The following is a 26,597-nucleotide window of genomic DNA, read 5'->3' as shown; positions in this document are numbered from 1 at the left end:
CCGCTTTTATTATATATCATCATAATTCATCACCGCTTTTATTATATATCATCATAATTCATCACCGCTTTTATTATATATAATCATAATTCATCACCGCTTTTATTATATATAATCATAATTCATCACCGCTTTTATTATATATAATCATAATTCATCACCGCTTTTATTATATATAATCATAATTCATCACCGCTTTTATTCGCGCGCGAACAGGACTTTTATTTTGGTCTGGCGACGTGACGTCATAATCCTGCGTCAGTGCTGCAGAAAGGTTGGTGTTTTTAAAGCATTTTGTTAATGTGTTAATCCTTATTTACCATTCAATCAATCCTACAGATTTACAAGCAATGCAGAAAGAGTTACTGAGGGCAACATTGCAATGCTTTACTCTGTTATTATATATCATCATAATTCAGCACCGCTTTTATTATATATAATCATAATTCATCACCGCTTTTATTATATATAATCATAATTCATCACCGCTTTTATTATATATAATCATAATTCATCACCGCTTTTATTATATATCATAATAATTCATCACCTCTTTTATTATATATCATAATTCATCACCTTTTATTATATATCATCATAATTCATCACCGCTTTTATTATATATCATCATAATTCATCACCGCTTTTATTATATATCATCATAATTCATCACCGCTTTTATTATATATCATCATAATTCATCACCGCTTTTATTATATATAATCATAATTCATCACCGCTTTTATTATATATAATCATAATTCATCACCGCTTTTATTATATATAATCATAATTCATCACCGCTTTTATTCGCGCGCGAACAGGACTTTTATTTTGGTCTGGCGACGTGACGTCATAATCCTGCGTCAGTGCTGCAGAAAGGTTGGTGTTTTTAAAGCATTTTGTTAATGTGTTAATCCTTATTTACCATTCAATCAATCCTACAGATTTACAAGCAATGCAGAAAGAGTTACTGAGGGCAACATTGCAATGCTTTACTCTGTTATTATATTATTTGATCTAATATCTGCACGTGAGTAACAGAAAAAGTGCGTCTCATTTCGCTCCTTGTATCGTGAATCTGTTTAGTGTGAATAAATTCAGTCCCTGCAAGCAGCGACAGAGAAACGGAGCTTTTTCCAAACTCAGTTGATTGAGAGAAATGATTCAGTGAGTCGACTCATCGCCAATCAGAAATTAGGATGTTGTTGTTTCCGTTTAAATCACGCGATTCTGCCGCGAGCGGTTCGTTACTAAGCAACATGGATGCGCGCGCACATGGAGTGTAAGTTGGAATGCTGCAGGTAACCCCTTCATTTATTTATTTATTTTCGATGTTGATGTTGGGGAATATAGTCAAATTCATGCTGAAGTATTATTGATGCAGTAAAAAGAAAAACAAAACAAAAAAAACCCTCTCCAACTGCTTTGCAACCAGAAGCTTTAACTTAGCTTTGGCTTCCTGAAAGGAAAGTACTAGAGATGTTATAACAGTTAGTGAATCTGATAAAAGACAGACAAATTCATCCAAATAAAATAATTTGTTTTACATATTTAAAAAAGGATCAAAAATACAAAGAAATTTGGCCCCAAACATGCCAACTGAACAGCAGTGCTCAATGTACATACTGTACACACACAGTAGGATTACAGAACTTGTCCTGAGCATGTATGCCAAGCTCTCTCTCTCTCTGTGTGTGTGTGTGTGAGAGAGAGAAAGAGAGAGAGAGAGAGAACACATTTCAGCTTATGATTTTTTTTTTTCTGTTGTGTTTGTTGCACATCTTGATGTCTTGATGACAGGGGTAGGGTGGTCCCATATAAAGCACTGAGGCTTCCCCAAATTCAAATTCAGATGCAGTGTGTTTTCCACGGAGGGTCTAAACAAAACCAAAACTAGAAACAGTTTGGCTCTGGATGGAACGCTATTATCATGACGATGCTTTATGTGGGAGTCCTTTACCCCTGTCATCAGGCATCAAGATGAGCAGCAAAACATTTACAACAGAAAAAAAGAATCCGATCTGACCGCTGAACTAGTGATCTGACCGCTGAACTAGTGCCCTGACCGCTGAACTAGTGCGCTGACCTGACCGCTGAACTAGTGATCTGACCGCTGAACTAGTGCGCTGACCGCTGAACTAGTGCCCTGACCGCTGAACTAGTGAGCTGACCGCTGAACTAGTGCGCTGACCGCTGAACTAGTGAGCTGACCGCTGAACTAGTGCCCTGACCGCTGAACTAGTGCGCTGACCGCTGAACTAGTGCCCTGACCGCTGAACTAGTGAGCTGACCGCTGAACTAGTGCGCTGACCGCTGAACTAGTGCGCTGACCGCTGAACTAGTGCCCTGACCGCTGAACTAGTGCACTGACCGCTGAACTAGTGCTGACCGCTGAACTAGTGCGCTGACCGCTGAACTAGTGCGCTGACCGCTGAACTAGTGCCCTGACCGCTGAACTAGTGAGCTGACCGCTGAACTAGTGCGCTGACCGCTGAACTAGTGCCCTGACCGCTGAACTAGTGAGCTGACCGCTGAACTAGTGCGCTGACCGCTGAACTAGTGCCCTGACCGCTGAACTAGTGCTGACCGCTGAACTAGTGCCCTGACCGCTGAACTAGTGCGCTGACCGCTGAACTAGTGCCCTGACCGCTGAACTAGTGCGCTGACCTGACCGCTGAACTAGTGATCTGACCGCTGAACTAGTGCCCTGACCGCTGAACTAGTGATCTGACCGCTGAACTAGTGATCTGACCGCTGAACTAGTGCCCTGACCGCTGAACTAGTGATCTGACCGCTGAACTAGTGATCTGACCGCTGAACTAGTGATCTGACCGCTGAACTAGTGCCCTGACCGCTGAACTAGTGCCCTGACCGCTGAACTAGTGATCTGACCGCTGAACTAGTGATCTGACCGCTGAACTAGTGCCCTGACCGCTGAACTAGTGATATGACCGCTGAACTAGTGCACTGACCGCTGAACTAGTGATATGACCGCTGAACTAGTGCACTGACCGCTGAACTAGTGCCCTGACCGCTGAACTAGTGATCTGACCGCTGAACTAGTGCCCTGACCGCTGAACTAGTGCCCTGACCGCTGAACTAGTGATATGACCGCTGAACTAGTGCCCTGACCGCTGAACTAGTGATATGACCGCTGAACTAGTGCCCTGACCGCTGAACTAGTGATATGACCGCTGAACTAGTGCCCTGACCGCTGAACTAGTGCGCTGATTGAGATGCACTCAGTATTTAATTTGCATTTTTGTTTTCTCTCATAATGTTGAACAGGACAAAGTGTTGAAACACAGAAGAACTCCTGCTGAAGCAACTGAGATATATGTGACTCACGATTATAAAGATGGCGTTTATTAAAGAGGAGAGTGAAGACATAAAGATCGAAGAAACATTCACAATCAAACAAGAAGAGACTGAGGAACAAACAGGTTGGTTTTCATTCTCAAAGCTGAACTCACTCATTTGATCCTTATTAAAATGTCCAGCTCTACAGAAATGAATGGTGTTTTTGAAGAAAGTCATGACTGTTGTAAAGACAGATGTAAATTAAAGCGTTGCTGGAGGACTAAACTCAGTCAAATACTTTAACAGTTTTGTTAATAATGTGTATCACCAGTAGGGGTGTAACAATCTTGGAGTGGGGACTTTGGATTGAGCAGGGCACGTGCGAGCCATTATAGAGGGTCCTTCTCAATTCTTATTTGTGCATCCTTGTTTCCTTTCCTTGCTTCCTTTTCTTGCATCTTAATGAGTCAGTAAGATTTATTCACCATTGGTAGCACAGTTTATTGTAATGTTTTTTTCCTCAGTTGGTCAGAACAAACGTGGCAGACTTGTTACTTACTCGTTCAGATGGCAATATACGGTGAAAATTCTTATTTGGGTCATATATTCCAAGACGTAGGCTACAATCTGATTGCGAAGTATGGTGAATATCCACACCGGTGCGGAGACTGACAGCAACACATTCACCTCAAAACATTAGATTCATCCGCGCTGGAGCCGTGCCGGAGCACAGCCCACGCAAGGAAGATCATTACGCAAACAGCTGCAATTCCATGTTTTCAAACAGAGATGTTGACAAAGAGGCAAAACTTGCGGACTGTAGCTTTAAACTGCTTTAAATATGACTGCTGCTTATTTCCTGTGCACTTCTAGTCTGTGCTTGACTGTAGTCGCGTCTGTCTGCTTAAAGTTTATTTAACCCATCGCAATTTATTGGAACTGTGTGAACTAGAGTAACTACTCACCTTAATGTTGTTCTAAAGGCTTATTAAAGGATCCCTGGGTATCACAGTATCACATGGTTTTATACATATTTTGGACTATGGGGGGGCGCCATTATTCTGATGACGTAAAATGGTTGCACTCGGTGAGCTACTGCCGTTACTTGTTGCTATTTTTACCACAACACAACTCGGAATAGACAACTAGGAAAATAAAATACTGATATGATGACCAGTATTTCATAGTCAATAATCACACGCTGATGTGCTGTAATACAGATGATAATCATAGAGATGGGCCATATAGTCAATAACACCCAATCAGCATTCATATTGATAGCTTTCACACAGATGCTAATCATGCAGATACAGCCCCATTCTCCACAAAACACAAACATATATATGTAAAATGTTGAAGAAAAAAAAAAAAACCATTATTTGTCCAAAAAGCCGATTGCTAAATTACGCCCTCATCAGATGACAGGTGCATCACAGCGTGCTACAAAACAGTGCTGTTTTTCTACCAAGACGCTGTTTTTGAGCATAATTTATTCCATAACGGACACAAACAATAACTATCCCGAAGAAATGAAACGTAACAAAGGAATAACCATCCATATTACAACGTTATTGTTTCGTTGGACTAAAAGTGCTCTATGGGATGTTGACCCATAACCTCTCTAACTAAACCGGGATTTCAGCAGTGGATGCGTTTGTGACTCAATATTACGACGAAACTGGTACATACTACATTTTTATTATGGATGTTTTGATGTGTACTGCTTACACAAATTTAGGAAATACATTCCTTATAAGCTTTCCATCGATAAACGGCGATCTGTCGTTGATGCTTGAGGCTTAGACCTTCAGAATGATATATAGTTTGTCAAGATTAATTTAGTCTCGTTTCATTTAATCTATTTGTAAACATTGTCACCTGCAAACACAGAGCATTCAGTGTGCTGGCGTCCTGGTGCGTGTTAACAGGTAAACATACAACGTTGAATACTGATATTTGAAATTATTTTAAAAAAATTAAAAGATACTTTAAATGTGAAATTACAATCACCAGTAGGTGGCATCAAGTCACTGTTAATAAGTGAGTCACTGCGATTGAACCGAATCATTTAAACGGTTGATTCATTCAGGAGCGAAACACTGTCATGTTGCTCAGAGACGCGAAACAGTGCTGTGGCTTTGTTTGGAATTATTTTTGTTGTCGAAATAGAGCAAAAACAGGAAATATGGCATCTACATCGCAAGTCTCTTAATATGAACTAATAACAGTATTTAACTGTTGTATAAAATCAATATCACATTTGTAATCATGCTGATTTTTGGAGGAAAAAAACGGCACTGTTCGTGTGATATTAACTACAGAAATTATATAAAGCTCCCATATCTTGAATTTTATTATGCATTTTAATAGACTGAATCATGCAGTGAAAATGCACTGTACATGCGCACGCGCACTAGTCTAACCTACTAGACTTCATGTATGCATGTATGATGATCCTGAACGTTTTGCCACACACTTGTCCCTGCATTTCTTGTGTTTGGCACTCTCTCTGTATTTAACCAAGCTCTCGAGCTTAAAATGTGTAGATTCAGTGGTGAATGCTGTTAGTGTTACCTGCAAACTCCGTCACACAGGCTTTAAAGTGAATGCAGTGCATAGAGCACAGTGCATTTTCATCGCGGAGCCACTCGAAGTCTTTCAACCATTCTCTCTGAAAACTGTACGCCTTCTTTTCGGCTGCTGGGTCAACATTCACCACATGATCGCTATCACCAACACCATTATTTGTAACTTTAGGTGGTTTACAAAAGAAATCTGTCAGTGTTTCCTTTCATTTTCTCTCTTCTTCAGCCCTTTGCATTTCCCGCGGTAGTTATAGCTCCCTGTCACCTGACAGCAGAAAGCATTGACTGAGTGATTGACAGCTAATATATTAACCAGTCTAAAATCTGCATTAAATTTAAGAATGTAAAGATGAAGTTATGTAACATTTGATAGAATGGCAGACCGGTCACCATATCAGCACACAGAAGACATATAACTGAACGTTTTTAGAGAAATGAAAACAGGTCGCACTACAACAATTATATGCACTCGCACAAATGCTCCCAAATATATTTTGAGGTCGCACAGATTAAATTATGGGAGCATATGCGACCAAAATGGTCGCAATTTCGAGCCTTGAAGCTGTTTATTCATTTTTGTACACCTGAACGAAAATTGGATGATTTGATTCTTTAGGGTTTTAACATATGCTTCTCTCTAATAAAGGCAGGAATCTCTTTGTGTCTGTTTGCATTTTTATTATGTCGAGAACCGTTCGTCCAATCGACTTCACGCATGGCGGGTGTGTTGCTGCAGACCCAAGGGAGTGCAGTGTGGCATTTTGGTGCAATATGGACACGCGACACGTTCAGAATTAATAATTTTTTTTAATAAACTACAGAAAAGCACGTTTTTATCATGTGTAAAATTACTGATTAACATGACGGATAATAGCAGCTCGTTTTTTTACACGAACAATCTTCTACTTACAGAACTCAGGTGATTTTTCAAACTTGATGTTCTGTTGTGGTAAGCCAGATTCAAATCGTATATTTTTGACACACTGCCTTTGTCTTGTCCTCACTCAATTTAAAGTGCTCCCACACAGCTGAGGTCTTTGGCATTTTCTCTGAATCATGACGTTCACTCATGGACTGCCAGGTGTTCAAAAAAAAAAAAGAGAAAAGAATATTCGAGTCTCAAAATTGAAAATCGAATGCCAACCCATGGAACGAATATTCGAATAATTGACTATTCTGGTCCAGCCCTAGTGGAGTGACGACCAGACTGTGAACTTCAACCTTGAAACTGGCTAACTAGCACATTATTAGGAAAGGCAATTAGCAAAGATTCATAAAAAAACCCTTATACCCACTTCTTCTGTAGATGAAGCTGGATCACGAATGATTTGCGTGAATATAGATGCATTTAGGCAGATCGGGGATCGGCGCGTTCCCTTGAAAACAAAAGTAACATTAATCCTCTGCGTTTTCAGCGGCTCAGATGTCTTCAGTTTAATCAGGTTTATAAAAGAAAGATACAGCTTTACGATTCTCGCTGAAAAATAGCAGAGCTCCTGGAGGCGAGCCGTGTCTGGAGCTGAAGAGTGGCGAGCACTTTCGGGCCGATTGGCAACAAACACAGATATCTGATGCAGTTTACAGCACCTCCTAGTCATGACGGGGATCTTTTATCGCTGGGACTGCTCCGTCTTTCATTATCAAATGATGTGCAAATCCAGTGTCAGAATGTACCTTTTTATGAAACATTAGTCACCGAAATGACAGGAACAAACAACCACAAAAAAACCCAAAAACAAATTGCATCCACTGTCCACATAACACTGAATATGCACTGCCGATGACTTCCCAACCATGAACGAAGGATCGCTGAATGTGTGCGCAACAATCCAACTCTTAACAGTATAAACAACTCAGAATGCGTGATATGGCATTACATCCTCCTTTAAGCGCAGCATATTGCAATGACAAGCGTGTTGCCAGCAACACAGATCGTACTGCACATTGCCAACTAAACAACTAAGGCCGAATCTCAATTCTATTTTATACTCCTTCCCCTTGTCGCTTGAAACCGAGTGTCAGGGGGTAGGGGTGAAAATATTCCCCTAAGAATTGGGACACCACTACTACACGTCATTATACGTTGTATAGCTCCTACAATACACACACCTATACTGGTGTGCATTAGACCCTTACCATTCTATATTAATGCACTGCTTACAGACACACTGACACACACACAAGTCGGAGATTGCAGCTCACACATCCAGGAGCAAAGAAACTGGTCAACTCTGCCCCATGACTTGTATTAATAACAGTTTAAATACTGAATCGCTAAATTATATTTTCCAGCAACAAGAGGATAAAATGGCTGTTTTTGAAGTAGACTCACTCATTGTAGAGAGACGCGCATACACGCAACTTTCCTCTCTCTCTCTCGAATTGGCAATATTTGAGAAAAGGGTTTAGCGATTTCTAATTATTGGGGGGACTAGACCCCCTCAATGTCTATGGTGGTTATCGCCCTGATTAGACATAAAAATATTATGACAAAAATGATTAGACATAGAAATTCATTTCTTTGAATAACATGACCGTAATTTGAACACATGATTGAGTATAACATAAAACAAATGATTACTTTAAATTAAAATCTTTATTAATGTCAATAATTTTTATTCCGATTGAGGTGTTTATATGGAGCATTTTCATTCGGACTGGACTTTTAAACCGATTACAGTGCTCCATGTAAACGCACCTACTGTTTGAGGGGGGTCTCTTTTCTATACTATTGCATTGTGGCAAGAACACAGCTGTATGTGTAACTAAGCGTGAAAGTTCTGAAGCTGTAGAACTAGTAGAACGTGATGACACAGAAGAACTCATCCACAATATCCACTGCACGCTGCCATCAGCTCCCGCGTCTCACACACACGAGCGTGACTTTAGCACTATATTTAGCAACTTTCAGACACTTTTAGTGGCTTTTTTCCACAGAATATACAAACTGACAAACCTAGCGACTTTTTTGGATAAACCTTAGCTATGGTTCAGTTGGAAGATGTCGCCAGTGCTGCCCCGCGAGCGCGAGATCTGACTCTCTCGGCGTGGTGTCGCGTCTCTCTGCGTCTGTTCTGTGCAGCGAGTGGCAGAGAAGCACCGCATTCATTTCCGTACCGCGACTGTTTGGAATTATAAATATGAGCATAGTTCTCTGTTAATATTATGCACTTTTTTTTTTTTTTTTGGTTTACTCAGACGCTGGCAGTGCGCTGCATGGGACAAAAAAGTAATATAGCCAAAACCACTGCATAGCCGCTCTTTAGTGTAACGTTAGATGCATGTTGATTTTATCAGACGATGTCGCGATTATAAATGAGAATGACTCCTAGTTAACATGTATTAATGGGTCGTGTTTAGTCACTAGTGTGGAATTTTCCTACAATATTCGCTCATCATGACAGTAAAATAGGGCATTCTAAGTCAATCTACTGCAGTTTTTCCTCTCTCAATCAGTAGAAAATGTGGTTAACACCCGATCATGCATGAAAAAAATAAATACCGTCATATACCGTGAAACCGGTATAATTTTGAAAAATACCGTGATATACATTTTTGGTCATACCGCCCAGCACTACCTCAAGGTCCCCTTTTCTGCAAACTTGAGCTTTCAAATAGAGCTTTCTTCCTTCAGCTTTCAAATAATACAGAAGACTTTGATTAGCATGTTCAGGTGTGTTTGATTAGGGTTGGTGCTAAACTCTGAAGGAAAGGGGGTTTTAAGGGCCTGAGTTGAGACTTTTCGGCTGGTGTATAGGGACAAGTAGAACAGTGGCCCTTCAGAGCGGGTCTGGACACCTCTGGTACAGGATCAAGCATACATGTTGTTGATTTTGATGCATTACCTAAATGTTTTGATGTCTGTTGTACTGTGCCATTAAACTGGGGATAACTTTTCTTTGTTTTTTCACCTTAGACCTGGCGTTGAAAAAAGAGAAAGAAGTACTCAATGATCAATACGAGAATCTGCATGATTTCACAGCTGGAAAAAAATCTTTTAGGCATTCACAGACTGAAAAGATTTCCACACGAGAAAAAGCTCAAAAGACTGGAACAACTAGAAGTGATTTCACTTGCCTTCGGTTTGGAAAGAGTTATAATCAACAAGGAAACCTTAAAGTCCACATTGGGAAGACCCCTTTCAGTTGCCAACACTGTGGAAAAGGTTTCACTTATAAAGTAAGTCTTGACAGGCATATAAAAATTCACACTGGAGAAAAGCCTTACACCTGCCAACAATGTGGAAAAAGTTTCCGTCATCAAGGAAACCTTAGCCACCACATGAGAATTCACACTGGAGAAAAGCCTTACACCTGCAAACAGTGTGGAAAAAGTTTCAGTCAACATGGAAGCCTTAGAAACCACATGAGAATACACACTGGAGAAAAGCCTTACACCTGCAAACAGTGTGGACAAAGTTACGCTCAGAAAGGAAGCCTTAACTGGCACATGACTGTTCACACTGGAGAAAAGCTTTACACATGCCCTCAGTGTGGAAAGAGTTTCCGTCAGCATGGAAACCTTAACACCCACATCAGAATTCACACTGGAGAGAAGCCTTACATCTGCCAACAGTGTGGAAAAGGTTTCACTCATAAAGGAAGCCTTGACTGGCACATGAGAATTCACACCGAAGAAAACCCTCACACCTGCCAACACTGTGGAAAAGGTTTCACTTATAAAGTAAGTCTTGACAGGCATATAAAAATTCACACTGGAGAAAAGCTTTAGACCTGCCAGCAGTGTGGTGAGAGTTTTGCTCAATTTGTAAACCTTGAAGTCCACATGAGAACACACAATGGAGAGAGTCCCTTCACCTGCCAACAGCGTAGACAAAGTTTCAGTCATCAAGGAAACCTTAGCCACCACATGAGAATTCACACTGGAGAGAAGCCTTACACCTGCAAACAGTGTGGACAAAATTTCACTCAGAAAGAAAGCCTTAACTGACACATGACTGTTCACACTGGAGAAAAGTCTTACTCATGCCAACAAAGTGTAGAAGTATTTTCACTCAAAAAGGAAACTTAAACAGGCACACATGAATTCACACAGACTAGAAGCCTTACACCTGCCAACAGCATTAAGAGAGTTTTACTCAACATGGAAACCTTAAGAGTCCTCATGAGAATTCACACCGCAATAAAACCCTTACACCTGCCCAAAGCGAGTAGAATTGTCAAAGATGGATCAATACCAACTGTTTGTCCAACTTCGTATTCAGAACATGTAAGTACAGCACATTATATTTTGTGAATGTGCTTGTTAGCACACTGTACGGTCAATGTGGCTTAAGTTACCACTGTCTCTGACTGTATTCATGAAGATCTGTTGTTAGTTTTATTTTTAAGAGGTAATAAAATTGTGTTTCTGAATTTTACAGGCAGTGAGCATTTTGGGGTTAAAATCACAAGCTCTTGTCTCTGTGAATACAGTAAGAGACAATAGCAACTTTAGCCACATAAGCATATTCAGAAAGGCTTTTGCAAACACACTTTATAAAGTGCGATACTTATGTGTTGTGGATATGAAGGTGGACCACGAAGAGTTGGTATTGATCCATCTTTGAGAAGCAACCTTTCTGCAAATCCTGCGTTGTACTTGGGTGGCAAGTGTAATATTGTTAACACTAGTTTATTGAATTTATTATTATTAACTAATGCCAGAGGCTTTATTTTTAAATTTATGTAAGGAAAAACCGTGATGAATGGTCATGTGATCACAAGCACAATAATGTTGTGTTATTTTTATATTTCTTTATACATTTATAATTTGTATTTCTTTGTTTCACTTGGTATTGCTTTTCCCTTTGTATGAAATTGTTAATCTATATAAAATGTTCAGGAAACACTGTTCACATAAGATATGTCGTGTGTAAGCGCGAGGGTAGAGCTGATGTCATTTCTGATGAGCATGATGTATGTTTTTATAAGCTTCTCGAAAAAGTGTTCAAATATGGTTAATTACTTACTGTTTATAGATTTTCTGCACAAAATGTGTTTATTTGTTAATTTTTCTTTATTAAGAGATTAGTACTCCAAGTATAAACACGAGTATGTTTAATTGAAACATTAACTACTCGTGGATGTTGATGAGTTTTGTTTTATGACGATGCATACTTGGATAAAACTTTTAACTCTGTTTCACCGGTGTTATGAGTTACACATTTATGATTGTGTGAAGTTTTATGTTTACCTTTAATGATCCATGAGAGGTTTGAATGTATTTCCTGTAATATGAACATACATTGTAACAGTATGCAATGATTGACAGGCACGGATGGTGTCTGTTATACTTTGATACAGGTATCTAAATGGATCATTATAGTATTTTTCTTTTCCTGTATTTTTTTTTCTCATATTATTATTGTATTTGTTTCTATAATCGTTATTGTATGCTATAACTCTCTCTTGCATGGGATGTTATTGCGATGAGAGGCACGGCTAGACCAGATATTCTCCTGTTACTATCTGATGGTGTCTGTTATACTTTAATACAGAAACTGAGAAGCCGGAAGTAAACCACAAGGTCTCTTTTATTATCGACACGCACAACGAAGAAGATGACCCATTACAATTGCAAAGCAGTCCCGTGCACAAACATACAAATGTAGCTAATTTCCCAGCACACAATTGAAAAGAATCCACTGCATCCTCAGTGGCTGAGATTCTGGGAGTTTATTATTGCAGCCAAACATTACAGTGTTTAAATAGCTGAGACATGGTGGGATCTGTGCTAATAGGGCAGAGATTGTCACCAGTGGGCGGGGCTTTTCCATACTATGACGTCATCATAGGGAGAAAACTGGAACAGCCTGTTCTCAGATAATGAGAACTTATTTATGGGGATTAAATTAAAAAAACGTTTTTTTGTTGTTGTTTTTTTATGATTATAGGGTGGTTGTTTACACACACTGTGGACACGCATTAATGCTCAATCGCCACGTAAAATTATAATAGGTCCTCTTTAATTAATTTGTTTATTTTTGTTAATAACTGGTCTGGTTCTCACCTTATTGATGAGCAGGAATTTAATTGTGAGTAAAGCTGCAAATTCCTTCATTAATGTCAGCTGCCTTCATAATAATCCTCTTGCCTTATAGCTATGGAATGTTAAATAATTACTAACTATGTCTCTTTTCTCTTACATAGATATCTCAAAGAGTAGAGATTATCCACCTGTGCAGCCACTCTTAAAGGGGTCATATGGCATTGCTAAAAAGTGTTTATGTGGTTTAAAGTTCAAAAAACACATTATATTCCACATACTGCACATTATTGTTGCTCCTCTGTGCTTGGTCTTTCTGAAATGTGCCGATTTTTACAAAGCTCATCATTCTGAGAAGCGAGGCATGCTCTGATTGGCCAGCTATCCAGTGCGTTGTGATTGGCCAAATACCTCAAGCATGAAACGGAAATGTTACGCCCCTTATCGTATCCTGGCGTGACCACACAAAAACAATAAAACTCACAATAAACGAGGCATTTGTTGCATCCAGTGGGGACATAATTACTGATTATAATGACTTATACTGTCTTTTTACGGCTTGCGTTGCATTGCGCCGCGTAAACATTACCATGTCTGCATTAGTGATCAGAGAAACGACAAACAACAAGCACTACTTTAAATTAGGGCTGGGTATCGATTCAGATGTCCCGATTCAATTCTATTTCGATTCGCAAGCTCTCGATTTGATTCGATTCTCGATATTTATTTTTATTTTTATTACATTCAGTGAATATAGTTTTGATACAAATGCAATTGATATTTCTAAAAATGAACAGTAAACATCAGTTTACAAATGGTGTATTAATAAAAAGAAATTAAGAGCCACAGGCCTGTATTTTAAACTTATTCTTTTTTTGTACAAGGTCCTTTTTTTAAAACAAAAATAAGTCCCTATAAAATGCTCTTTTAAATTTTTTCTGGTAATCAGATGAAGGCATAAAACATTAATTTAATTTATCCTAATCAAATTGATCTTAATTTATCCTAAAAATTAAACCCCTTTATTTTTTGGCAAACAAAGTCCTGCACAACAGAGGTTTACTGTTAAAATTAAAAAGAAAACAAATGTGATTTATTCCTTTAAAAATAAAGATTCTTACATTGTTACATTGACTCTTAAGACTGCTAAATAGTAATATATTCTGACAGTTTCTGCACGTTAAACTAAACCTTTATTTTGACGGGTTGCCGTGGGGAACTTGCAGCTGTTTTGTATGTGATATGATGGTAGATTTCTCAAATTAAACTGTACAATACACAATGAAGTGACTCTCAGAGCAGCCGGAGATGATATTCTTGTGTTTTATTATCAAATAGTGAGACAGCAGAAGCTGAAAACACTGCGAGCGTCGTCCACACTCTAATGTGTAGTAAACAAAATAGTGCGTCTGCTCCATCCGCTATTCATTCATTGCGGAAATTGGTGCCTTATGCGTGATGTCAAATGCTTCCACAGATTTGTAGTATTACTATAGAATTTTACCTGAGCATTGCATATCACGCTTATTGCTTTGTTCTTGGTTCTTGTCAAAAGTATCTCCACCATGATAAGCTCTAAATGAATGACAGGCTTTCTGTTGTAACATCGTGCAAGGTAAATAAGAGGGTGACATCATGTGGAGAAGACTAATGATAAGATCTTGTTTTAAATGTTTGCTGAAATAAATACAGAAAAAAATAAATGTGTGGCTTTTGAGAATCAATATCGAATTGACGTCATTTATAAAACGATTAATCGAAGCATCGATTTTTTTCTCAGCCCTACTTTACACTGCTCAAAACTAGCATTTGAATTGTCAGTGGCAAATTCTTTAAATATGAAAACATACTTACAGGCTGAGTCTGAAGTGCCAGACTGTCCTTGCAAAGTTGTAATTGCCCCACTTTATAGAAACAGTCTTTGTGCAAGCCAGCATTGTAGGCTACTCTCCCAGGTTCAGGAAACAGTCCTCTGTAAAATGCGCTGCACACACTCTAATATTTGGGTTGAACTGTTCTAGAACAGTGTTGTTGTCTGACTTTTTCATTAACTGTTCCCATCTGGTGGAATGACCTGCCCAACTCAATCCGAGCAGCTGAATCCTTAGCCATCTTCAATAAACGGCTAAAAACTCATCTCTTCCATCCTCGTTTGACCCTCTAGCTCTAGCACTCTCTATTCTATTCTAATTTAATTTTATGTCTTCTTTTTATTTAAAAAAAACCCCGCACATTTGACCCTCTATCAATTGCTTATTTAGTCTCTAACTCGTTCACCATTCCTGGTGTGACATTCGAAAATGTGTTTTGATGCGTTTGCTTGATAACTTGTGGTTGAAGCGCCACTAGGCGGTCAAAAGCTGCAAATGCACTTTGCAGACATTGCGGCGGCGGTACTTACTGTGGTAAAAAGCACACTTTGGTTGTCCACCTACTGTAGAAACCTGTGTGATTTGGAGCTGGTTGGAGCTCAAGGAATTGAGTTTGAGACCACTGGTCTAAGGTATGCACCACATGCACCAAACTGTGGCATCGGAAAGGTACGCGCCAGGCATTGAAGCCAGCATACGATTTTGGATTTTGCTTCTAAGGTGGCTGAGTTTTCAAAAATACTTTATACAGATGTGAAAAACACAGAAATTCTAACCCTATCCGAATTTTTAATGATGGACGAAAGTTTCAGAGGCAGTGTGTAAACATGATTGACAAAACGTGAGGTCGTATTTATTTTTAGGTTTTAAAAATGAAGAAGTGTGATCAGTGAAAGAGTACATGGTGATTGGGTCAGTCTTTGATCAATGGACTGCTGAAGTGATAAGCTTGAGATTATCCACATGTTAGAAAGCCATGGTCTAGAATACAGAGAAAATTTAGTAGGCCAATCCTATGATGGTGCGTCCGTTATGAGCGGCAAGCATGCAGGTGTACAGGCACAAATTAAAGATGTGGCAAAGCATGCCTTTTACATTCACTGTAGCGCCCACTGCCTAAATTTGATACTAGTCGACACAGTCAAAGCAATCCCTGAGGCTAACAGATTTTTCTCACTGCAGGAAAGGCTTTATGTGTTCATGTCGGGGTCACATGTGCACAAAAAATGGCTTGCTGTACAAAGAGAAATGTTTGAAGGTGCTCCTAGAGAACTTCAGAGACTAAGTGATACTCGGTGGGCATGTTGTTATATTTCACTGTGCAATACTTTGGATAGATTTCCTGCCATTAAGAGAGTTCTGCAAGAGGTAGTTGAGGAACACAATGGTGACAGGTCAGTTGACAGAATGGAGAAAAAAACCTTGGGAGAAACCGGGCTCAGTCGGGGGGCCAGTTCTCCTCTGGCCAGACAAACCATCAGTTTGTTCCAACTGCAGAAAAGTCAGATTGTAAAGGCTCAACTGGTTCCAGTGGTCTTTTCCCGATGGCTGTCTAGGTGACGGCATCCTCACTGGGGATCTGTCTCTGGGGCTCATCTAGTTGTCCTGGTCTCCGCTGACGTTCAGGGCTGTAGAGGTCATCTCTAGGTGCTGATCCACCATCTGATCTGTATACGAACTGGATCTGGTGACTGCAGTGACCATCTGGGTTGGATATGGACCGGATTGGGTGGCTACGGTGACCTCGGAATAAGAACGAAACAGACTAATATTAGCGAAGATGCCATTCTTCTAACATTTACATTTACACTTAGTCATTTAGCAGATGCTTTTATCCAAAGCGACTTATAATTGGGGAATACATAAAGCGATTCATCTTGAAGAGGCAATCAGACAGACGAAGTGCTTGAAACACCAAGTCTCAGGCATTGTTCAAATAAGTACAAGCTAGCTAGGGAAGGAGAGAAAGATAAAGGGAAAGATTACGGGTGTTTTTATTTTTTTAGGATGAAGTCAAGTAGCGTCGAAAGAGATGAGTTTTCAGCTGTTGCTTGAAGATTGACAGGGATCCAGCACTCCGAATATGGGTGGGAAGATCATTCCACCAGCCAGGAATGGTGAACGAGAATGTTCTGGAGAGTGATTTTGAGCCTCTCTGTGATGGTACCACGAGGCGTCGCTCACTAACAGATCTCAGACTTCTGGAGGGGATGTAGATTCTTAATAGTGAGTGGAAGTAGGAGGGTGCTGAGCCTGTGGTCGTTCTGAATGCAAGCATCAGTGTCTTGAACTTGATGCGAGCTGCAACTGGTAGCCAGTGCAATGAGATGAAGAGAGGTGTAACATGGGCTCTTTTGGGCTCGTTGAAGACCAGTCGTGCCGCTGCATTCTGAATCATTTGTAGAGGTTTGATTGTGTTTGATGGAAGTCCAGCCAGAAGAGCATTGCAGTAGTCCAGCCTAGAAATGACAAGGGCCTGGACGAGAAGTTGCACAGCATTCTCTATCAGGAAGGGCCTGATCTTTCTGATGTTGTGTAGTGCAAACCTGCAAGATCGAGCAGTGGATGTGGTTGGTTGAGATACTGAATTTGGGATTTTCCTTAGTTGTCAGTTATAATCATCAAAATTAAAAGAAATTTGAAATATATCAGTCTGTGTGTAATGAATGAATATAATATACAAGTTTCACTTTTTGAATGGAATTAGTGAAATAAATCAACATTTTGATGATATTCTAATTATATGACCAGCACCTGTAGTCTACTAATGAGCCTTAATATATTCCGTGCTCAAGACCACGCATTAAGTTTGCCACAGAGCACAGGCAGACGTAGCCTAATAATTATGAAAAAAGGAGACATTTTAATTATTTATTAAAAAACTAATGTTTTCTTGTCGGCTGCAAGATTAAATTCACGGTGCTGACTCTCCACAGTACTGGATGCGCCTTTAGAGAGAAATGCAACCTTCACAGATTACATAATTGGGGAGTATTTGCTTTTGTTTTGAATTGGTTCGTTTAAAAGTAGACATTTCAAGCTTTCTGTATATTTCTCATGTATGTGAGGCACCCTAATTATCAGTTATTTCATTATCAGGAAAAAATTCAAGTAATTGCGTGAGCGCTTCCCTGTCATGCATGCGCATTAATAATTTTCCGCAAAAACACTTGAATATGAATAGTAATAGAGCACATTTATTTTAGGTTACAGTATGGGATCCGCATTAAAAATAAATCTTCACAAGTCTACATCCGAGACAGATGCAGTTATAACCTGTAAATTGAAGGCTATTTGACATTTTAAAATGATCTAACGGCGATGCAGTTCATTGATCATTAGTTGTTCTTGATCAAGATTAATCGATGTATGACTCTCATAAACTTGTTCTAATAAATGTCTTTTGCATTAAATAATAAAGATACAAAGCAGGTTAAGTTAAATATTATTGTACAAATAATTATAAAATGCTATAGACTGTGAATAAGATTGCAGCTTCACATTTTGCATATGCACAAAGTGAATTATTTTTTACATGCAATGATGCAAAATAAAACCAAACAAGATTTGTAATGAAGAAAGAATATGTAGACAAATAAGAATAAATGATGTAACCCCACATGATGTTGCACTTATACACTCCTTCATTTAAATGCGGCTGCTATTATTATTATTATTTTTTTTTTTTTACTTTTTTGGAGTTTTACTGAAATTGTGTGAAAGCAAGTAAATAAGGCTCCCTTTAAAATCACTGAAGTTGTCAATTAATGAAGCTCTTTTTTACATCGTGCGCACTGTTGATTATAACGAGAGAACTTGAGTTTAAACGTGAGGATGTTTTAATCCGTCCTCTCTTTTCAGTTTCAATGATTTAGCTAAATTGTGGCCAGGTTTAATTTATTCGTTTCTTGTTTTAGTTAGGCCTAAATAATGGGAGTTATGCTGTTTTATTAAAGGAATTTTAAAATATAAATAAAAAAATTTACTTGTGACAAATATTAAGTAATGTGAGAATATTGACATTTTGCATATAAATCCATGTTTCCTAGCCTACTAAAATAGGCTACTTTTAATGCTCCGATGCAAAGTAAACCACCATTTTTATAGGATAATATAAAACATGATTCATATTATATGTGATAATATGATAATATTCATATCATATTATCACATATAATATGAATCATATTAAATAATACTGCACACCTGCTAAATGTTTCAAATCTAAAATATGGTGTAATACTGTGTAGCTTAGAGTAAATATAAGCACAGGCTCATAGACTTGGCATTTATCCTGCTTGAATTCAGCTGCAGCCGTCAAATGTAACACATCGGCAAGGCAAAGCTGACGGCTATTTGCGAAAATGTGTTTTGATGCGTTTGCTTGATAACTTGTGGTTGAAGCGCCACTAGGCGGTCAAAAGCTGCAAATGCACTTTGCAGATACTGCGGCGGCGGTACTTACTGTGGTAAAAAGCACACTTTGGTTGTCCACCTACTGTAGAAACCTGTGTGATTTGGAGCTGGTTGGATCTCAAGGAATTGAGTTTGAGACCACTGGTCTAAGGTATGCACCACATGCACCAAACTGTGGCATCGGAAAGGTACGCGCCAGGCATTGAAGCCAGCATACGATTTTGGATTTTGCTTCTAAGGTGGCTGAGTTTTCAAAAATACTTTATACAGATGTGAAAACACAGAAATTCTAACCCTATCCAAATTTTTATGATGGACGAAAGTTTCAGAGGCAGTGTGTAAACATGATTGACAAAACGTGAGGTCGTATTTATTTTTAGGTTTTAAAAATGAAGAAGTGTGATCAGTGAAAGAGTACATGGTGATTGGGTCAGTCTTTGATCAATGGACTGCTGAAGTGATAAGCTTGAGAGATCATAAAGCAATTCCTGAGCTGAGCAGAGGTTGTGTGGAAAGGAGTTTTTCCGCAAAAGGATACAATTTCTTGTGTTTTATACATACAGCCTGCCATATTCAGTTTATTCCATAATTTAGTTATACATTAATAGTAAGGTAAGAATAGAATAAAAAAATAGTTTATTAATCCATACACTGTTGATATATGATGTTGTTGCATGAGGGGGAAATAACATTCAAACTCCAGCAACATTTGTGGCATGATATCAATCACCACAGAAATAACGGTCAACTCATTCTTTAGTTAAAGCAGTAAACATTAAATCATGCTCTATTTCAGTAGTATTCTCACAAGCTTCAATATTATATATGTAAACATTACTTGCTGATTTTGTCTACATAAACTTACATTCAGTGTTTATTTGTTTGTATTTCTTTCTTTCAGTCTTCAGTCAGTTGGTAAACCTAGTATTTTTTGTAAGATGCACATGACATGGATATCAGAAGGTGGTGTGTCAATCTATATCAAATTATTTTTTGTTCAATATTGTGCCACAAACATAATAAATAGAGTTGAACATCTACTGAACACGGAACATCTCTTTAAATATGATTAACAATTAACTTGAACTACTTTTTTATCTGAAGCACCATAAATCAAGTACAAAAGACAGTAAATCAGGACACTAAAAAGAGCATGAGGGTCTGTGGGATGACAGAGCAAGAGCTGGACACGAACATCAGTGAAGAATGAATGCTGCTGCTGGAAACCTTTGTGTTTGTGGTACAGCAGCAGGTAGATGAGAATGAGATCAGTCAACAGCTCAGCAATGAGGACAGAAGACAGAATCCACCTCAGACAGACTCTCTGAGAGATGAAGCTTTGACTGACAGCCAACAATACTGCCATCTGAGCTTCCTGACATCCACGCAGCACTGAGAGCTGACCGCCACCGTTACAGAGCAGAAAGCCAACATCAGAGCCTTAGAGACGCGACTGAGGGACGCAGAGAAAACTGCAGAACAACAGACGGAAGAGCTGAACAAGAAAAATGATGGTACCTCATTAAAACCTTCACTCTTTTATCAGTGATCCTCAGAGTAAAACACAACTGTAATACACTGCACAGTGTAAATGATAGTGTAATATTGAGTGTGAACTCTTATCTCTCTGCTATAATAAGCCTTAGAGACGCGACTGAGGGACGCAGAGAAAACTGCAGAACAACAGACGGTCATCCTAGAAGAGCTGAACAAGAAAACTGATGGTATCTTACCAGAACATTCACTCTTTTATCAGTTTCTCTCAGAGGAAAACACCAGTGCAATACACTGCATAGTGTAAATGTTAGTGTAAAATTGAGTGGTCACTGTGTAAATCGTGTTATCTATCTATTATTATAATAAGCAGGGATGTCCCGAGCCGATCTCGAGTATCGGGATCAGGGCCAATCAAGCGTTATTTTAACTGATCAGTATCAGCTCTCCTAAACCTGATCCTTTTTTTTTTTTTTTTTGTCAGCTGTCATGCCGGTGACGTGCAGTAGGTGGCAGTATTCACCTTCCAGTAGATTTGCCAACCGCTATTAAAAGGAAAAATCTGTGTTCAGATGCCATTAAAACCAAAATAAGAAGAAATGTGCGTGACACATACTGTAACTACATATATATATATTACTTTTACTTTCTGCTCAACTCTGTATACTTTGGATTGATTTTAATAACTTTATTGTACTTGAATTGGAACACTAGGAATATATAAGTATCGGATCGGGACTCTGTATCGGCAGATACTCAATACTCAGATTGGATCGGGGCATAAAAAACCTGATTGGGACATCCCTAATAATAAGCATTTTAAACATCATTTAACACAATCCTTATTCCTTCACAGAAATGTCAAATCTTACTGAGAGTCGAGTGGAGGAGCTGAGAAAGGAAAACAGAGGTAAAACAGTGTGTTTGAATTATAGTAAATTTAGTGTAAAATATCACAGTATTACTTATGTTTTTCAATCACAGACAGAGAGAGCTTTTTCAGCTTCACTGATGGAGTCTGGCAGTGGATATATCGGTCCTTTCACCACTGAAATCACAAACCTACAGGAACGTCTTCACAAACATAGGGAACGCCTACAACCCAATTACAGATAATTATCAATGACAAAACTCAGTTATAGTAACGAGAATCCTTCTGCTCCATTCAAACCTCTCTGCAGTGAATAATAGAATCAAATGATCTGTTGTTTCAAAACTATTACACTGTGCACAGCTGATTCTCCTCTTCATCTCTTGTTATTTGCTTCAGGTATTTTCACAGCTCCACTGAAAGGATCGTATATGTTCACCTTCTCTGTCTGTGGTCCTGGTAATCCCTCAAATCCATCAACTGACTCTATTGTGAAGAACGGAGAGAAGGTGGTTGTAGCACATGGTCATCAGGATCAGTACGCTGTAAACTCCTCAAAAGGAGTTGTGTTGATCCTGGAGGTTGGAGATATTATCTATGTGAGATTTTGGTCTAATAGAAGGATATTTGATGACCAGAATAACCACAACACTTTCAGTGGTTACCTACTGTTTCCCTTAAGATAACAGGAGCTTTGCAGAATGTGATTCCAGTAAAACTGAACCTTTAGCATATAATTTAAGATGAAAATCACGAAGAATCAGTTTACCAGGGGTGCAAACTCATCAGGGGTGAAAAAGGTGACAAACTAAACTACCACCCAGCCTCCCACCCCCCGCAACCCACACACACACAGGGTTAATAGGAAAGTATTTTCTGTGGCCATGAAAATATCCTTTCTTAGAGTTGATATGAACTTACACTGAATGGTCGCTGGACGAACAGATCAGTTGATGGCAATTTAATTCTGCTACAGTTATTACTGTCAGCCGATATAAATAATTGTAATTAATCATAATTAATTGTAATTATTTATAAACAATTCCCTTTTGAGTTGATTTGCTACACAGTTCACCATCAACAGTTATTAGTCAAATAAGTCGAGGCAGAAACGGACACCGGAGAACAGTAAGCTCTTTAATATACAAAAACAATAGTCATCTATACGACACACTTCAAACTCTTCAGATTGCTGTCATTTTCTAGTGCTGCTTAATATGTTATACTTTTATAAAGTTAACTTTTTTTAACATCAGGAGAGCTGATATTAGAGACCTGAGACATCATCCATCTTTGTATGGATAGTTTACCCCCAAAATGTTTTGATCATTGACATAAATGACATTTTCATTTTGAGTGAACTATCACTTTAATATTGCAATTATTTCTCTAAAATGAGCACGGGAAATGAACATGCATAGGGAAAAATGTCAAGCATAAATATCATAACAACATTAAACTAGAAATTAATTGAGTAACACTTTATAATAACTTTTATTAATAAATCATTAACAAACATTATGTAATGCTTAACGGATCATTAGTTCATATATATTCACATATCTACAAATGTCATTTAACTTCTAGTTCATATGATCATGCACATCTTGAAAATCTTCAAATGATTTTAACAGATGTTATACAATGATTAAAAGCTTTTGTTAAAGCACAACACTTCAGCTGCTGTTGAGGTGTGATACGGGTGTAAGGTTACAGACAGGTTTGGTGCTGTGGGTTGGTTTAAGGTCAGTTAAGGGGTCATTGACTACTATAAGAGAACACGATTCAATCTGTTTATATTGCATTGTTTTGATAAATGATAAATGAAGTATTTTCTTAAAAAATTGTTGTTTTCCCCTCCTGTTGATGAATGACTCAACTGTTTAATGATACACAATAGTATAGTAATATAAATGTTGAGGCAATAAAAACATGTTTTGCACCCAAATTACAATGTGTGACATGTCTTTACCAAGCATTCAGCTAAACTTAACTAAACACCCTTTACACAAACATTGTTAAAGTAGCTAAAAGTCCAGTGCCAATAAAGATACTAAAAAATTAATAAAGGTTTATAAACATTTACAAATAATGAATAGTCTCAACTAGATTGTGTAACGCAAAAACATGAACAAATGATTCATAAATGATTTGTAAAGATGTGAAAATAGGGTGAATTCCGGTCATTTGGGACACTTTGCCATCAAAATGACTGTTCATGAAGGTAATAATGATTAATAAATGTTTATAAACATTTACAATTGATGAATAGTTATCACTTTAGATTGGATATTGCTAAAACATTAACAAATAATTAATAAATGTCTATAAATAGTAGAAGTCTACACAACAAACAAAGACCAAATATATGACCTTTACAGACTGTGATTATGAGTTAATTAATATATTAACATGAATAATTTGTTCTTAAAATTATTAATTTACATACTTTCACAACATTTGTAAATGTAAAAATGAGCATTAGCTAATATGCGAACTGAAGTTTAAGTTAATAATACTTGTAAGCATTCAAAAGTACATTACAGTTTTTCTCGATTGCTAAAACACTATAACCAGGCTTTTGAACTAAAATTTCAAAACCATAATGCCATTTTTCAAAAAGCACACCCATTTCCCTGTCAAACCTGACAAACTTCCCTGTGTCCCCTGTGAATGGCTGATGCTCTTTTCGAGTTAGGAGCAGATACTGGTGTGTGACTTTTCCAGATAACTCCACATTCAATATTGTTCACTCAAGTCTGCACAGTTTGAGCTCAATTAGCACACAATTACTCAAGCGGAAACACTAGGAGTCAAAATTTATCACACACCAGTCAGCCTTTGATGGAGATAAAAGGGCCAAAGTCAGCTGACAGTTTCTCTCAGTGGCTTTGGTGCATTTCTCAGATCAGAAATGAAACTCTCAAAACTTGAACATCTAGTCACTTGTGCACATCATAAAAGCAGTTTCTCATTCTTTTGAACAAGTTGCAGTTGCTTTGGTACATTCGTGCAACTGATTACATACATTTCTCTGCAGTTTCCTACATTATCAGTTACTATTGTCATGTTGCTCAAATTGTATTATATAGTTCCCTTTCAGTCGGTCACTCCGAGTCACGTCGGATGACCGACGAATTGGGATCTCGCCAGAGAGTGTAACTAAATGAGCCAATGGCATGCGATCATTGCATCCAGCTGCCGCTGATCACAGCGTGAGTATAAGAGGCAGTGGGTGCACTGCATTAATTCATCCTTTCGCTTCAGAGCCGAGCGGCGGTGAATCACTGCTGCTCTCCTTTCCTGCGAGTGAGAAGAGTGAGTGAGTGTGGGCGTTACAGCACAGCAGCGGTGGTCGCGGTCTCACGGGAGAAAGAGGAGACGATTCCCGTGAAGACAGTCACACTAGGAGTGTGTGGTGGCCAGCTCCCCTGCATGCTTCAGCACTTAATAAAGAGCAAATTTCTCTAAAAGAGCAAAACGGGTGATCGTGTCTTTTTAAAGATGTCTTATCACCCGTGCGTTTCTGGCTGTGGTCGTTTCCTGGCGCCTCAGGACTGTCACGATCGCTGCCTCACGTGTCTGGGCATTCAGCACGCTGAGGAAGCTTTCGTGGATGGTTAATGTTCTTCTTGTGGGGACATGACCATCTCGGAGTTGCATAATAGACTCCGCTATGTCAAACATGGCGGAGTCCCTCTGCCTCTGCCGCGATCCAGCGTTCGTTCCCGGGGCGGCACTGTATCCGGTGGAGTCAGAGGTGATCTGAGGGTGACAGTGAGGGCTTCCCCAAGAGGAGTTACTCACCCCTCAAGCACACCGCAGCCGGTGGAGCTGCTGAAGGAGCTCTCTGGGCCCTCTGCTGGACAGAGTGCACCACGCGTTTCCTTCGGTGCCCCCTCTGATGACCAGATGTCGATCGCTGCATCGGAGGGCGAGCCCTCTCTCTCCGGGGATGACGACCCGCCAGCATTGCCCCCTTCAGGTGTGGTAGCGTTGTCCGAGCCAGACCCAGAGATGATGGCTATGCTTTCCCAGGCCGCCGAGAATGTCGGGCTTGTGTGGAATCCTCCACCGCGTCCCGATCCTTCGAGGCTGGACAATTGGTTTCTCAGTGGGGGTCGCGCTGGTTCTCAGTGCCATTCTTCCCGGAAGTGCATGAGGAGCTCACAAGATCGTGGAAGGCACCTTTCACTGCCCGAAACAAATCTTGTGGCTCCTCCCCCCTCACCACCCTCGATGGGATGGAGGGTGGCATCCCCTCTGTGGAGCGGTGATGTCCAACAGCCGCTACCACTCTGCGGGGTGACCCGTGTCTCCCCTCGCGGGCCTGTAAGTATTCGTCAGGTCTAACTGGCAGTGCTTATAGAGCCTGTGGGGAGGCGGCTTCTGCCCTCCATGCCATGGCGTTACTGCAGGTCCACCAGGCCAAAGCCCTGAAAGACCTGCACGAGGGTGGCCACGACCTGGCGGTTCTACATGAGCTGCGTACTGCGACGGACCTCGCGCTTCGAGCAGTCTCTGGGTCGTGCGATGTCCACGCTAGTGGTCCAGGAGCGCCATCTCTGGCTGTGTCTCGCTGACATGAAGGAGCAAGAGAAGGTACAGTTCCTGAATGCTCCCGTGTCGCAGACCGGCCTTTTTGGCGACGCTGTCGAGTGCTTTGCCCAGCAGTTCTCGGCAGCCCAGAAGCAGACTGAGGCGATCAAACACATCATGCGCCGGAGGAAACCTGCTGCTTCCAACCCGGCAGCAGCCCCTCAGCCTGCTCGTCGTCGTGGGCGCCCCCCCTGCGGTGCCGCGCAGCCGCAGCAGTGCAAGAGCAAGTGCAAGAGGCCCTGAGACAGGCGACCCAGAGATGGAGGAGACTGCTCGTCGGGAGATGGTGACCGCACCACTCCCTCCCCCGGAGGAAGGCCGGGTGGAGAATTTTTGTTTCGTCTTGTTTTTGTTCCGCCGCTGGCCCAGCAGCCAGCGGTACCCAAAACATAAAAACATTTTATAAGTAATAAAAGAGCGGTTTCCTCATCTCTGGGTCTCAAGAGGAGGAGAGTGGTGAACTGTGGATCT

General features: G+C 39.7%; 1 protein-coding gene and 1 long non-coding RNA gene across 2 annotated transcripts; both read left to right on the top strand.

Annotated features, from left to right (window-relative positions):
* Positions 1 to 1,065: 1,065 nt before the first annotated feature.
* On the top strand, positions 1,066 to 13,955 carry LOC131537581 (gastrula zinc finger protein XlCGF8.2DB-like). The gene is made up of 3 exons (XM_058771144.1): positions 1,066 to 1,304; positions 3,292 to 3,446; positions 9,805 to 13,955. The coding sequence occupies exons 2-3, from the start codon at positions 3,362 to 3,364 to the stop codon at positions 10,617 to 10,619; spliced, it is 900 nt and encodes a 299-aa protein (XP_058627127.1). The 5' UTR covers positions 1,066 to 1,304; positions 3,292 to 3,361; the 3' UTR covers positions 10,620 to 13,955.
* Positions 13,956 to 19,411: 5,456 nt separating this feature from the next.
* LOC131537619 (uncharacterized) lies at positions 19,412 to 23,204 on the top strand. Its single transcript, XR_009270341.1, has 4 exons — positions 19,412 to 20,676; positions 20,803 to 20,886; positions 21,513 to 21,566; positions 21,641 to 23,204. It is a non-coding gene; the product is annotated as an uncharacterized LOC131537619 (long non-coding RNA).
* The last annotated feature ends 3,393 nt before the right edge of the window (positions 23,205 to 26,597 follow it).

This window comes from Onychostoma macrolepis, chromosome 03 (genome assembly GCF_012432095.1).
Source record: "Onychostoma macrolepis isolate SWU-2019 chromosome 03, ASM1243209v1, whole genome shotgun sequence".
NCBI classification, from domain to species: Eukaryota; Metazoa; Chordata; class Actinopteri; order Cypriniformes; family Cyprinidae; genus Onychostoma; species Onychostoma macrolepis.
The sequence above is the reverse complement of the archived record's forward strand: the minus strand, read 5'-3'. Positions and strand labels throughout refer to the sequence as shown.